Source organism: Oryctolagus cuniculus, chromosome 1 (assembly GCF_051225735.1).
Source record: "Oryctolagus cuniculus isolate XC-2025 breed Fujian yellow rabbit chromosome 1, ASM5122573v1, whole genome shotgun sequence".
NCBI lineage: Eukaryota > Metazoa > Chordata > Mammalia > Lagomorpha > Leporidae > Oryctolagus > Oryctolagus cuniculus.
The window spans coordinates 226,881,396-226,894,307 of NC_142867.1; the positions used below are offsets into that span (position 1 = coordinate 226,881,396).

The 12,912-nt window shown below is 41.3% G+C and overlaps 3 protein-coding genes across 5 annotated transcripts in view; 1 reads left to right on the forward strand and 2 right to left on the reverse strand.

Annotated features, from left to right (window-relative positions):
* The window catches only part of LOC127489783 (olfactory receptor 1L8), a 277,026-nt gene that overhangs the window by 106,944 nt on the left and 157,170 nt on the right, over positions 1-12,912 (reverse strand). The window lies entirely within an intron of this gene.
* The window catches only part of LOC100345118 (olfactory receptor 1f45-like), a 211,661-nt gene that overhangs the window by 41,525 nt on the left and 157,224 nt on the right, over positions 1-12,912 (reverse strand). The gene's annotated exons all lie outside the window — the stretch shown is intronic.
* Positions 4,425-5,393, forward strand: LOC100344612 (olfactory receptor 1L3). The gene has a single exon (XM_002720453.6). The coding sequence runs from the start codon at positions 4,425-4,427 to the stop codon at positions 5,391-5,393; it is 969 nt and encodes a 322-aa protein (XP_002720499.6).

Sequence of the window (12,912 nt, forward strand, 5' to 3'; positions counted from 1 at the left end):
AGAATTCAGCACATAGTTCTCTTCTCTTATATATGTTCTTAGTAGGTGATTTTATAGAGGCCTATTGCTTCAAATATCATCTACATTTTGTTGTCTCTGGCATTCTTATCTTCAGGGAGGAATTCTCCATGAGCCTCAAGACTTATAAATCCAACATCCTATGAAACATCTCTACATGGGCCTTAATAGACATCACAAAATTAACATGGCTAAGGCAGAGATAATAATACTGTCCCTCAAATTCCCAGCTTCTGGCTGAAAAGCCCATGAGAGTATTTCAGGCATGGAAAGCCAAGACACTCTGGCAAAAAGATCTCTGTGAGTGAGATCCCAGTGGAAAGAACAGGTCTTCAAAGAAGGAGGTACCTTTCTCTGAAGGGAGGAGAGAACCTCCACTTTGACTATGACCTTGTCTAAACAAGATAAGAGTCGGAGAACTCAAGGGGCTTCCATAGCCTTGGAAACTCATGACTGGAGCATAGGGAGATTACTGATGCCATAGACAGGAGTGTCAATTGGTAAAGTCAACAACAAGAGTCACTGTGCACTTACTCCTCATGTAGGATCTCTGTCCTTAATGTGCTGTACATTGAGATTTAATGCTATAACGAGTACTCAAACAATATATTTCACTTTGTGTTTCTATGGGGGTGCAAACTGTTGAAATCTTTACTTAATGCATACTAAACTGATCTTCTGTAAAAAAAAAAAAAAAAAAAAAGAAAGAAAAAAAAGAAATTATCAATTCCCAACTTGACTCTCACTAGGATTAAACATGACAATAGGTCTGATCTGATTTCATCATCATTTAAAAAATCATCTATTATTTTTCACTTTATGTTTCTGTGTGGGAGCAAACTGTTGAAATCCTTACTTAATGTATACTAAGCTGATCTTCTGTATATTAAGATAATTGATCTTGATGTGAATGGAAGGGGAGAGGGAGTGGGAAAGGGGAGGGTTGTGGGTGGGAGGGACGGTATGGGGGGGGGAAGCCATTGTAATCCATAAGTCGTACTTTGGAAATTTATATTCATTAAATAAAAGTTAAAAAAAAATACTGAATAAAATCAGAAAAAAAAATTCCCAGCTTCCACCTCTAAATAAATGGCATTATGATTCCACCCGCTTTTCATAGTTCATCCTTTTTTGCTGTATAGGCATATTTACCTATTTTAAATTTTTTTTACTGATAATCACTGTATATATTTGTGGAGTATGGTGTGATATTTCAATAAATATATAAATGAATGTATTAATCCTTGATTCTTTTCCCCCTTATACATTACATCTGACCAAAAATTATATCTAATAATATCTATTAGCTCTACCTCCCATATACTGCAAATGTGAATATCTACTCCTGGTATTAGAGCCACTGTACAGATACTACCTATTATGTGGTGGCATAAAGCTATAGATGAAATAATTGCATCACTATGATTTCTTAAACTGCTTATTATTAATTGAGAATTGACTATAAATCATTGAACTGAAAGAAATGGTAAAATGCCTACTAATTACTCCATTCAAACATAACTCTCATAGAATTTAACAATCTCACTTCTGGGTATATATTGAAACAAGTTAAATCAGTATCTTAAAAGAGATATGTACACCCCCATGGTCCTGTTCATTGCAGCATTATTCACAGCAGCCAAAATATAGAATCAAACTAAGTGTCCATCAATGGATGAATGGATGAAAAGTGATATATTGATCACACAATGGGATACTATTCAACCATAAAAAAGGACAAAGGACATCCTGTCACCTGTAACAACATGAATTAACCTGGAAGGTATTATGCTAACTGAAATGGACTGGATATAGATAGAAAAATACCTTATGAGCGCACTTAACTGAGAAAGCTCAAAAGGTTGAACTCACAGAAACAGAGAGTAGAATGGCAACTGTCAGGAGCCATGGATTGAGGGAAATGGGATGTGCTGCTCAATGGGTAATAAATTTCAGTGGTAAGCTGAGTAAGTTCTAGGAATCTAAGGCACAGCATGATGACTATAGTTAATCATATTGCATTGCATATATTAAGTCAGCAGATCTTAAGTATCCTCAACCCCACACACAAATGATTACTATTGAAGAGATGCATGTGTTATTTGATTAGGGTTATCATTTCAAAATGCATATATTTTTCAAATCATCACATCACATATCTTAAGTATGTGCAATTTTTGTCACTTATAGCTCAATGAAGCTGAAAAAAGAAAAGTACCAAGGAAACTGGTGAATTTCAAGATATAATCAGAAATGAATTAATGGCCAGAAATGGGCAATACGTGACAGGCAGGACACTTTGAGACCCTGATGGATGGAGTCTGTAAATCAAGTGAGAGATTTAAAACTGGTGGCTCCCCCTAGAGGTGGCAGCAGGTCACAGGAATCAGGTATCTGAGCAGCAGACTTTGAGGTGGCCTAAATGAGGGAAGGATGACCTAAGGTTGGGTCAAAGCAGCTCATGACACTACATTTTGTTAGAGGATGGAGTTATAAGGTCACAGCTATCAAGTTACCACCTGCATCAAAACTTGGGAGGGTTAGGACAGAAAGTACCAGTGATGCTGAGGTACTCTGGAGTCCAGGCCCTTTGGAGAAATGGACAGGGTCACAAAGTGGAGTAAAGCAAACAATTTCCCCTTTGAACCTACGAAACTTCAATTTGGTCTTCCCCTAAAGCCAAACTGAAGTTTTGTATGTCCAAGTGGTAAACTGAACCCAAATGTCAATGTCTGATACTCTGTCCTCCATGCTACTTGTAACAGCCCCCAGATGACCCCTTAGAGACTTTGGAAGAGCCAAAACCACAAAAACATTATCTATCTTGCAGACTTACACCAGGCTAAGCAGATGTAGCACCACAGCTGGAAGTTCAAAGACAGGGATGTAGGGACAACTGGGGATGGAGAAAACATATAACTCCCTTGGATCCTTGGAGATAATCCTGCACAGTTATTGCCATGGTGGCTTCCTTCCTCTATCTCGCCAAACAACAGAGACTTAGTATCCAGTCTCAGAAGATTCCCCCGGGGGAGAGACAGGTATATGAGAATCCACAGCTTGTGAATGTCAATAAGTATCCAGGGAAGGAAGCATTCACATCAAAGAAGGATTCAATGATACTTTACAAAACCTTTTCTTTGTATGCCATTTCTTGCGTGCAGATTTGTCTTCTTTTTGACGAATCGTTTCATGGAGTAGAAATGAAAAACGGAATGAATACATGAGGTGAGATGTCAACCTCTTTTCCAGGAAAGAAATCATCTTTGAGAAAACTTGGTGAGAAGGTAGGAATATCTGGTCTCAGAGAGATAATTAAGTCATCATTAAACACCAAATAAGAGGGTTAACTTATGTTTATCCAATATGTAGATTTTCTATGTCTACAAAATTGTATTTTCCTTTACCCCATCTATTTCTGAGCCACATCCCTTGACCTTGGATGAATTATCAGCCCAAGAGCAGGGATTTTGAGGACAAAATGTTCTCACACAAGTTTACTCCCTCTCCCTCATTTTCCTTTCCATCATCTCTCTTTTCCCTACAGCCATTTGCATCTGATTCAGAGTTCTCTGGATGACTTTCTTACTTTCATTGTGATGCACAAAGAAACAACTTGCTTTATAATAAAGGTTATTCATCAAACACTAGCTAGAGTACTACCACATAACCTAGATGTGGGTTAGTCACCGATAATCCTTGGTCAGATGACGACCTGAACTTGATTTACACTCTGAACTTAAAGTTCCTGTCATTATCAGTCACAGAGTAAGGAGAAAAAAAAATAATCTCTGAACCTCAATTTCTGTGTGTTGTGCATGTGTGTGTGTGTGTGTGTGTGTTACCCCCTCTATCCAAATCTCCATCTTTTCTCTGTATCTGTTTTCTATAAAGGCTACTATATGCTTATATTCATACGTTAAAATCCTAGTCACCCAAGTGACAGCATTCAGAAATGCCTTTCGGAAGTAATTAGGCCCTTAAAGAGCTTGCTCCTTTGCTCCTGCTGTCTGCCTTGTGAGGATACAATGAGAAGGTGGCCACTGGACACCCAGGAAGCAGCCCCTCACCAGACACCAGCTCTGCCAATACTTTGATCTTGGACTCCCTAGCCTCAGAAAACAAGAGTAATGTAAATCTTTATGGCAATTTGTTATGGCATCGAAAACAAGGTTAAGATCTCTCTCTCAATGATTTAAAAAGCAAAAATGTACTTTCAGCTCTGATTTTTCCATACTCAAGAAGAACAATAAGCATCACAGTAAATGCCCTATGAACAACTTCTCGGTCTAAGAATAAGATGGGGGTGGGGGAGAAAGAATAAGATGGGAAATGCACATGTAGATAGTGAAAGAAGTATTAACTGGCAGTGTTGCGTATCTTTAGGTGCTCGCATGTCTGTGGGAATGTCCAACCTGACAATGCTTTCTGAATTCATACTCCTGGGACTGTCTTCCAGGCCTGAGGACCAGAAGCCACTCTTTGCCCTCTTTCTCATCATATACTTGGTCACCGTGTTAGGAAATCTGCTCATAATCTTGGCTATCCACTCTCATCCTCCACTCCAAAACCCCATGTACTTCTTCCTAAGCATCTTGTCCTTTGCTGATATTTGCTACACAAATGTCATAATCCCCAAGATGCTGGTTAACTTCTTGTCAGAGAAAAAGACCATTTCCTATGCTGAGTGCCTGACACAGATGCATTTCTTCCTGGTCTTTGGAAACATGGACAGTTATCTCCTGGCAGCTATGGCCATTGACCGCTATGTGGCCATTTGCAATCCCTTCCATTATGTCACTGTTATGAATCGCGGACGCTGTGTGTTGCTCCTGGTCTTCTCCATCACTTTCTCCTGTCTCCACTCCCTCCTGCATGTCCTTCTGGTGAGTCAGCTCACCTTCTGTGCGTCAAATGTTATCCATCACTTTTTTTGTGATGTCAACCCCGTTCTCAAACTGTCCTGTTCTTCTACCTTTGTCAATGAAGTTCTGGTCATGACAGAAGGCCTGGCCTCTGTGATGGCTCCATTTGTCTGTATCATCATCTCCTACCTGAGAATCCTCGCTGTTATTCTCAGGATTCCCTCAGCTGCCGGAAAACGCAAAGCCTTCTCCACCTGCAGCTCCCATCTCACTGTGGTGATCCTGTTTTACGCGAGTATCAGCTATGTTTACTTTAAGCCTTTGTCTAACTACAGTGTCAAGGACCGGATAGCAACTGTCATCTACACTGTGTTAACCTCAATGTTGAACCCATTTATCTACAGTTTAAGAAACAAAGACATGAAACGTGGCTTAAGGAAACTGATGAATATTAAGTTTCAAATGAAGAACTTGTCTTCTATAAACGTCAATAAAATCCAGGGACCGTGATTGCAAGAGTTGTGTGTGTGTGTGTGTATGTGTGTGTGTCTGAGCATTCAAGTCTGGATGCAAATCTTCTGAGGAGAAAATTTTTCATCAGTTGTGGCTGTTCCTTGTAGTTTTCCACCCTGCAGTCCATGTCATGCTACAACTGCACAGTCAGGATGTCTTGGTACCTATGCTCCAATTGTAGACCCACCCTTTAACATCTCTCATTCCAGATAATCTCATTCCTTATACTCAGTTCTTATTTACCTGGAGCCTCCTAGACTTCCTTTCATTTACTAATTCAAATTTCAGTAATTGAATTATCAAAGTTTTTTTACATCGATATAAAAATTGATATATATATGAACACATTCACCCATATGTAACCACTCTATTTGAAGATGTCAAGAATTTTTATAGGTGTGTTTGTGTGAGAGTGTGTGAGTGTGTGTAAGAGAGAGAAAGAGACCTCCCCATCATATTAAGGACCCCTCAACTGCAGAATCAGATAATCAGTGTTCTCTGATCATTCCATGATAGAGCTATGGTCTCTTCTTAAAATTCTTATAAGGACTGGATGTCCTGAGCTTTAGAATCATAGATTCTAACACCTGGCACCAGTCACCTAACCAACTATTCACAAGGTAGTTCTATGCCTTTACTTTTCCTTTCTACTGTTGTCTTTTCTGTCTGTCAATTTTCTCCAAATAAATGGAGACTTATTCCATGTAATCCAAGTGCTTCCTATGGTCACTGAAGAGAGAGTGGAAAATCAGAGGGAAAAGTGCTACAATGAATTGTTCATATGTGGAGTACAGGAAAGTCGTTCTCATAGAAGTTAAGCGTATAAAGGCAGCGACCAGAGTCAGGTGTGAGTGGAGCAGGGATAAGGAAAGCTTGGTGGCTGAGTACCCAGGTACGATTAGGTAAGAGGAAGAAGCCTGGTGTTCTGTTGCACATTAGGGTGACTAAATAACAACGTACAGTCTACTTGTCTAAAAACATCACCATACAGAAATACTAAATATTTTTATAGATAGATATAATCACCCTGACTAGATGCTATGTGTTATAGACATGTATGGGAACATTGTACTCAAAAATATGTACAATTTTTATGTGTCAGTTAAAAATAAAATTTTAAAAATTAACTGTTGCAAACTACTTGGCTCAGAGTGACTGATGTAAAAGAGACTCTCAATTTAGTCTGGAAAGAAGTAAGCTGACTTACTCTACACAATGTTGTTTAGAAAAAGCGCAGTGTAATGAGTCTCTTGATATTTGTAAGTTTTAAAGATTTACTTTATTTAAAAGACAGAGTTACAGAGAGAGGGAGAGACCAAGAGAGAAGGAGATCACCACCCACTGTTTCACTCCCCAAATGACTGCAATGGCCAAGGCCAGACAAGGCCAAAGCCACGAGCCTGAAACTCCAGGTCTATCCAGTGGGTGGCAGGGGTCCAAGTACTTGGGCCATCATTGACTGCTTTGCAGGTGCATTAACAAGGACTTGGATTGGAAGCAGAGTAGTCAGGACTCAGACCGGTGCCCTTATATGGTATGTAAATTGTTGCAAGCAGCAACCTAACCCACAGTGTCACAACACCAGCCCCATTGTTTGTATTTTAATAAATGGAAATGTTTAAGTCAAACAAATTAACCTCTTGTAGTGTTTTAGACAAGCAGCACAGGGTTGACCTCAAAACTTTAAAGTATAGCATAAGATTCTGATGATATATTACACAGCTTGGTGAATATAGTTAATAATAATGTGTTATATATTTTTAAATAGCTAAAAAATGGGTTTCAAATGATCTCATCACAAACAAATTATTTGAGGTGGTGAACATGTTATTATTTGATCATTCTACAGTGTCTACCTGTATAACACACATTGTATCCCATAAATATATAAAATTATTCATTACTAATTAAAATTCAAATAAAACCTTTTTGAGAGTGAGTTGTCACACCCCTTTGATTTCACTGCAATAATCTGTAACATAAGGCAAAGCAGATCCAGAGTGAGGATATATTACTCAACGTCATTCATTTATTACACGTGTGGCAGATTATTCTTGACTTTCATGCCATCTCTGATCAGTTGCGTTGCTGTCATGAGAACACTTTGTGTGTCTACCTCTGGGGTGAATGAAGAATGAATGGAGACTGAGTGTATCCGCTGGGGACATGGAAGCAAGAGCACTAGTTCTTAAATCGCGTGAATTTTCACAGTCACCACAGGCCCTGGGGACTTGGCAAGCAACGGAACTGTATTTCTAAAGCTCCTTCTCTGTGGTTCAATCTTTTTTCTTTCTTTTTTTTTTTTTTTTTGGCTGCAAGTCCTCAGTTTACCTAACTGCAGTCCAAGTCTGAGGTTCTCCAGCCCAACACTTTCCCAGCGGCTTCTGCTGTAATTTTGCTCCATTCCTTTATTTCAGACCTTTCAGGGCTGACACTACTCCCTCCAACTCCTACTTATAAACTAGGGACTCACACAGCATCTCCCTGACGGCCCGAAGGTCAGAGTAGTTCTTTGCAGCTGCTGATTTTGTTGCTATCCAGTCTCTTCTGCCCTCATTCCGTCCATTTGTCACCATGAAAGATGGTAAGTCTTGCTTTAGTGGGTTGCTTTTCAGTTCTGCCTACACTCTCCAGTGATGGCCCAATGGCAATACTCCTCTTTGCTAACACAAAGTGGCTCATACCATATGTGTTTTATGTGAGTTTCCCCTCTTCCATCCACTAACCTGGCTCTTGTCTCTCACTCATCTGATCTGAATGAGCAGTTCCTGATTATTGGAAAGCCTTTTTACCATCTCCAATAAAATACTTGGAGCAAACCTAGTTCTCCAGTATGTACAAGTCCAACGTCACCTATTTCTATTGACCCTTTTTTTTTTTTTTTTTGGACAGGCAGAGTGGACAGTGAGAGAGACAGAGAGAAAGGTCTTCCTTTTCCGTTGGTTCACCCCTCAATGGCCGCTGCGGCCGGTGCACTGCAGCCAGCGCGTCGTGCTGATCCGAAGGCAGGAGCCAGGTGCTTCTCCTGGTCTCCCATGTGGGTGCAGGGCCCAAGCACTTGGGCCATCCTCCACTGCACTCCCGGGCCACAGCAGAGAGCTGGACTGGAAGAGGAGCAACCAGGACAGAATCCAGTGCCCCAACCAGGACTAGAACCCCATGTGCCAGCGCCACAGGCAGAAGATTAGCCTAGTGAGCTGCGTCGCCGGCCTCTATTGATTCTTCTAATACCAGGAACATGAGGAATAAAACCTTCATTTGGGAAGCAGAGCAGAAATCCAATCTACTCTCAGATTTGGAGATATAAAAGAGAATTCAAAGAATTTTGGAGGCTTCATTTAAATTTATTCATTCAATTTGGCTTATCTTTCAATTCTTTTCTGGGTTATATATATTGATTCCCAGTGCTGACTCTTAAAAGCTAAGTATTTGATACCTTTGTTTGCTAATCCACGTATGGGAACTGAATTGTGCCCCCTTCAAAATTTGCATGTGAAACTCCTAACACTCAGTAGTTCAGAACGTGAATGCATTCAGAGGCAGTATCTTCAAAGAGGGAATTAAGGCTACATGAGATCATTGAGATGGGCCCTACTCCAATATCATTGGTGTTCTTTTAAGAAGAGATCAGGACTGTGGCTAGGATGTGGTGTAGCAGGAAAAGCCGCAGCCTGTGACACTGGCATCCCATATGGGCACCAGTTCAAATCCAGCTGCTCCACTTCCAATCCAGCTCCCTGCTAATGTGCTAGGGAAAGCGGGAGAGGATGGCCCAAATGTTTGGGCCCCTGCACCCACATCAAAGACCCAGAAGCTCTTGGTTCCTGGTTCCTGGCTTTGGCCTGGCCCAACCCAGGCTATTATGGCCATCTGTGGAGTGAACCAGCAGATAGAAGATCTCTCCCTTTCTCTCAGTAACTCTGCCTTTTAAATAAAAACATAAGCTTTTTTTTTTTTTTAAGAAAGTAGGTTTGAATATATATGACTGGCTAAAATAAGGTAGAAAACATGGACCCTATGTGACTGGGTGCACAGTGATTGGAGTTGTGGTGGTACAGAGGACAGTGACCTGGATGAGACAGATGCTGCAGGTTGGATTTATCCTCTAACCCCTTGTCTAGCCCCAGCTGTTGCGGCCTTTTGGGGAGTGAACCAGAGAATGGAAAAGCACGTTTGCTCGCTCTCGCTCTCTCCCCTCCCCTTTCAAATACATAAAAAATAAATCTTAAAGAAGAAATCAAGACACAGACACACACACAGAGGGAAGATGATGAAAAGACACTGGGAAAAGACAGCCACCTGCAAGCCAAGGAGAAACAGCTCAGCGGAAACCAACTCTGTCAACACCTTGATCCTGAAGTTCCAGCTTCCCAAGTTGTGAGACAGTGAACTTCTGCTGTTTAGTCCACCTCAAAACTAATGCAATATCTCTGATAATTCTGCTGGGGAGAACTGAAAAGTAAATGGTACTTGATGCTTCAGATCTTTAATCAGCAACATATCCTTGCAACATATCTTTCATTCTGATTACAAAATCAATTTTCAAAGCCAAAAATCTCTAATTCATGTTTTATCTAATGGAATATAAGATTTGAACTTTACCATAATCTCTAGCCCTCCCAGAAATAATGCCCACAACTTAGCTGTGAAATACTGGGGTGTAAAGAATAATTATAATAGAAAGACAAGGGAAGCCTGATTTAAACCAAAGCCTCAACTAGGTAAAGAGTTACTGTTACCACAGATCCTGTGAATGTTCCCTAGCCATCACACCATAAACTGTGTGGGAAATATGCAAGGGTCATGGCTTCCTACCCATCTCTGTAAAAGCAGAATCTGTGACAGTTCCCGAGCATGTCTTCTTCCATGTAAGTTGAGGTTGAGCAGTCTCTCCTCGATAAGTGAGGACTTACTTGGGCTAACTTGAATCTAAGTTGTTTTTGCATTCTTTTTTTTTTTTTTTGACAGGCAGAGTGGACAGTGAGAGAGAGACAGAGAGAAAGGTCTTCCTTTGCCGCTAGTTCACCCTCCAATGGCCTCCGTGGCTGGCGCGCTGCGGCCGGCACATTGCGCTGATCCGAAGCCAGGAGCCAGGTACTTATCCTGGTCTCCCATGGGGTGCAGGGCCCAAGCACTTGGGCCATCCTCCATTGCACTCCCGGGCCACAGCAGAGGGCTGGCCTGGAAGAGGGGCAACCGGGACAGAATCCGGCGCCCCGACCGGGACTAGAACCTGGGGTGCCGGCGCCGCAGGCGGAGGATTAGCCTATTGAGCCGCGGCGCCGGCCTGCATTCCTTTCTAACACTGGTAATTATTCCATCCCAGCAGCTAGGGTTTAATCTTTTCCAATACCCCTGCATGGATGTTTGGCCTCTAAATTAGGTCATCTGTATCTGGTGGGTGAAACTACACTCAAAATATCTCAAGGCCACTGACATTTTGTCCTTTGTAATTGAAGCATTCACCCATTTGCCCACTCAATAAAAATTTATTAGGCACCCCCAGACCCTACAGTAAGCACATCAGAAGCATTATCCACAAAGACCACATGAGAGCTGAGGGTCTCCAGGGTCTTTAAACAGATAGCAAAATAGACTATCTATGTAATCATACAGATAGGGGATGGGACCCCCTTTCTATTGCTTGGGCCATTTTAAGTTGCCAAAACTGAAAACCTTAAATTTGAGAACCTATTGTAAATATTTCACTAAAGAAAAAGAAAAAAATCTCAGATGCACTGCTAGATCAGACAAAAATCTGAAACCAAGGACAGATGGAGTCAGAGAGTGTGAAAAACAAGTCCAGGAAGGAGCTAATCATCTTGGATATGGTTCAGCTACTAGAAACTGGCTTACTGGCCACAGGTCAACCTTCGTATTGGCTGCCCCTGGGTAATACAATAGGGAACATGGGTTCTGTACATGAGTATCTGCATAGGGTTTCTCTCTCCACCAGGGAGTTAAAGCAAGGTCATTTTGCTCCAAAGGGTCTATGGATGTCTCAGGGGCACAGACTCATCTCCAGTGCATTCTAGCTAAGTTTTAAAGGAAAGAGGAGTTGTGAGATGTCATGAATCTCTCTCTGCATTTGTGTGTGTGTCTACGTAGAAATCTGACCTATACCCCCATCTGATACAGAACTCTCAAGGAGGGCACCTCATCACAGGTAACAGACGAGCTCCCACTCCTTTGTGAATCTCTCCCAAACCCGCTCCCTCTGATGTCCCCTTTTTAGTAGATACCCAACACCAAGAACTCCTTGGAGTTCATATGAGGGAAAAATTTCTGGAGAAAAATCATTTAAATTAAATTCCCTCAGTCAGGAAGTACCCATTGCCTTCTCTGCTCCTGGGGCGGCACATCCCTGTCTTAAGCTCTTAAGTCTGGGGCAACATATCCGTGAAGCTGCCTTTGGTTACTGAAAAAGCAGTTAAGTATTTCCATTCCCAGCTCTCCTGGAAACTAAAATAGATGCCTTGGAAAACAGAGTGCTAACTGAGGACAGGAACCCGAGTCCTTAGTATCTTCACAGTCTCCTGTAGTCTCCTCTCCTCCGCCAACACTCTCTGGACATCATAATACTAATCATCATCTTCCTTGATCTGTAAAGTGGCGGAGCAGTGCCCTCTACTCCAAAAATATCCACGTCAACTCTCAGATCCCATGAATATGTTACCAAATATGGGAAACAGCATTTTGCTGATGTGATAAAGGCTGAAGTCCTTAAAATGTGGAGACTGCTTTATCCAGGTCAGCCCAATATAACTACTGAATCCCTGAAAGCAGAAAACCTTTTTCAGCTGCACTGAAGAGAGACATGACAACGGGAGAAGGATCTGAGAGATGGAATGCTGTTGGCTTTGAACTTGGTGGCTGCGGCCCAGGAGCAAAGGAATGTAGGAGGCCCCTAGGCCCCAACTCACTTTGCTTCAATGTGTAGATCTTCTCAACTACTCTCATGACTTCTACCACCAGTGATAATAGGTCACGTTTACCTGGCTCTGTGCTTACTGAGGTGCTAAGTACCTTGCTAAAAACTTTATTTGAATTTTATAATGTAATATTCCCAATGATGTGATTTTGGCACTGTCATTAGGTTCAGGAAGAGCCTGGCCCATGGTCCAGGGTTAGTAAGGGCATAATTGGATTTGGACCTAGGCTTATCTGACTGAAGATCCTTTGCCACGTGCTGTCCCGGAGTGAACAGGTGATGGTAAGATGTAGTTAAATTATTCACATATACATCTTTTAGATGCCAGGGATACTTATCATTTCTCACTGAATTTTAAGATCTCTGACATTATATAGTCAGTTCCAAAATATACTTAAATCTATTTTTGAAGTCTTTATTCTGTTCCACTAGTTTAATCATCTCTGATTTTATATATATCTGATGGTCATAGCTATGTAACATATATACTAAGGTAATTCTTCCTGCTTTGAATCTTATTTTTGAAAAATATTAAGGGATGAGCATTTGGTTTAGCAGTTGAGATGCGTGCATCCCATATCAGAG

What these genes read in the sequence shown, in the direction of transcription:
- LOC100344612 (XM_002720453.6), top strand. Translation starts at nt 4,425, where the DNA reads ATGTCCAACCTGACAATGCTTTCTGAATTCATACTCCTGGGACTGTCT.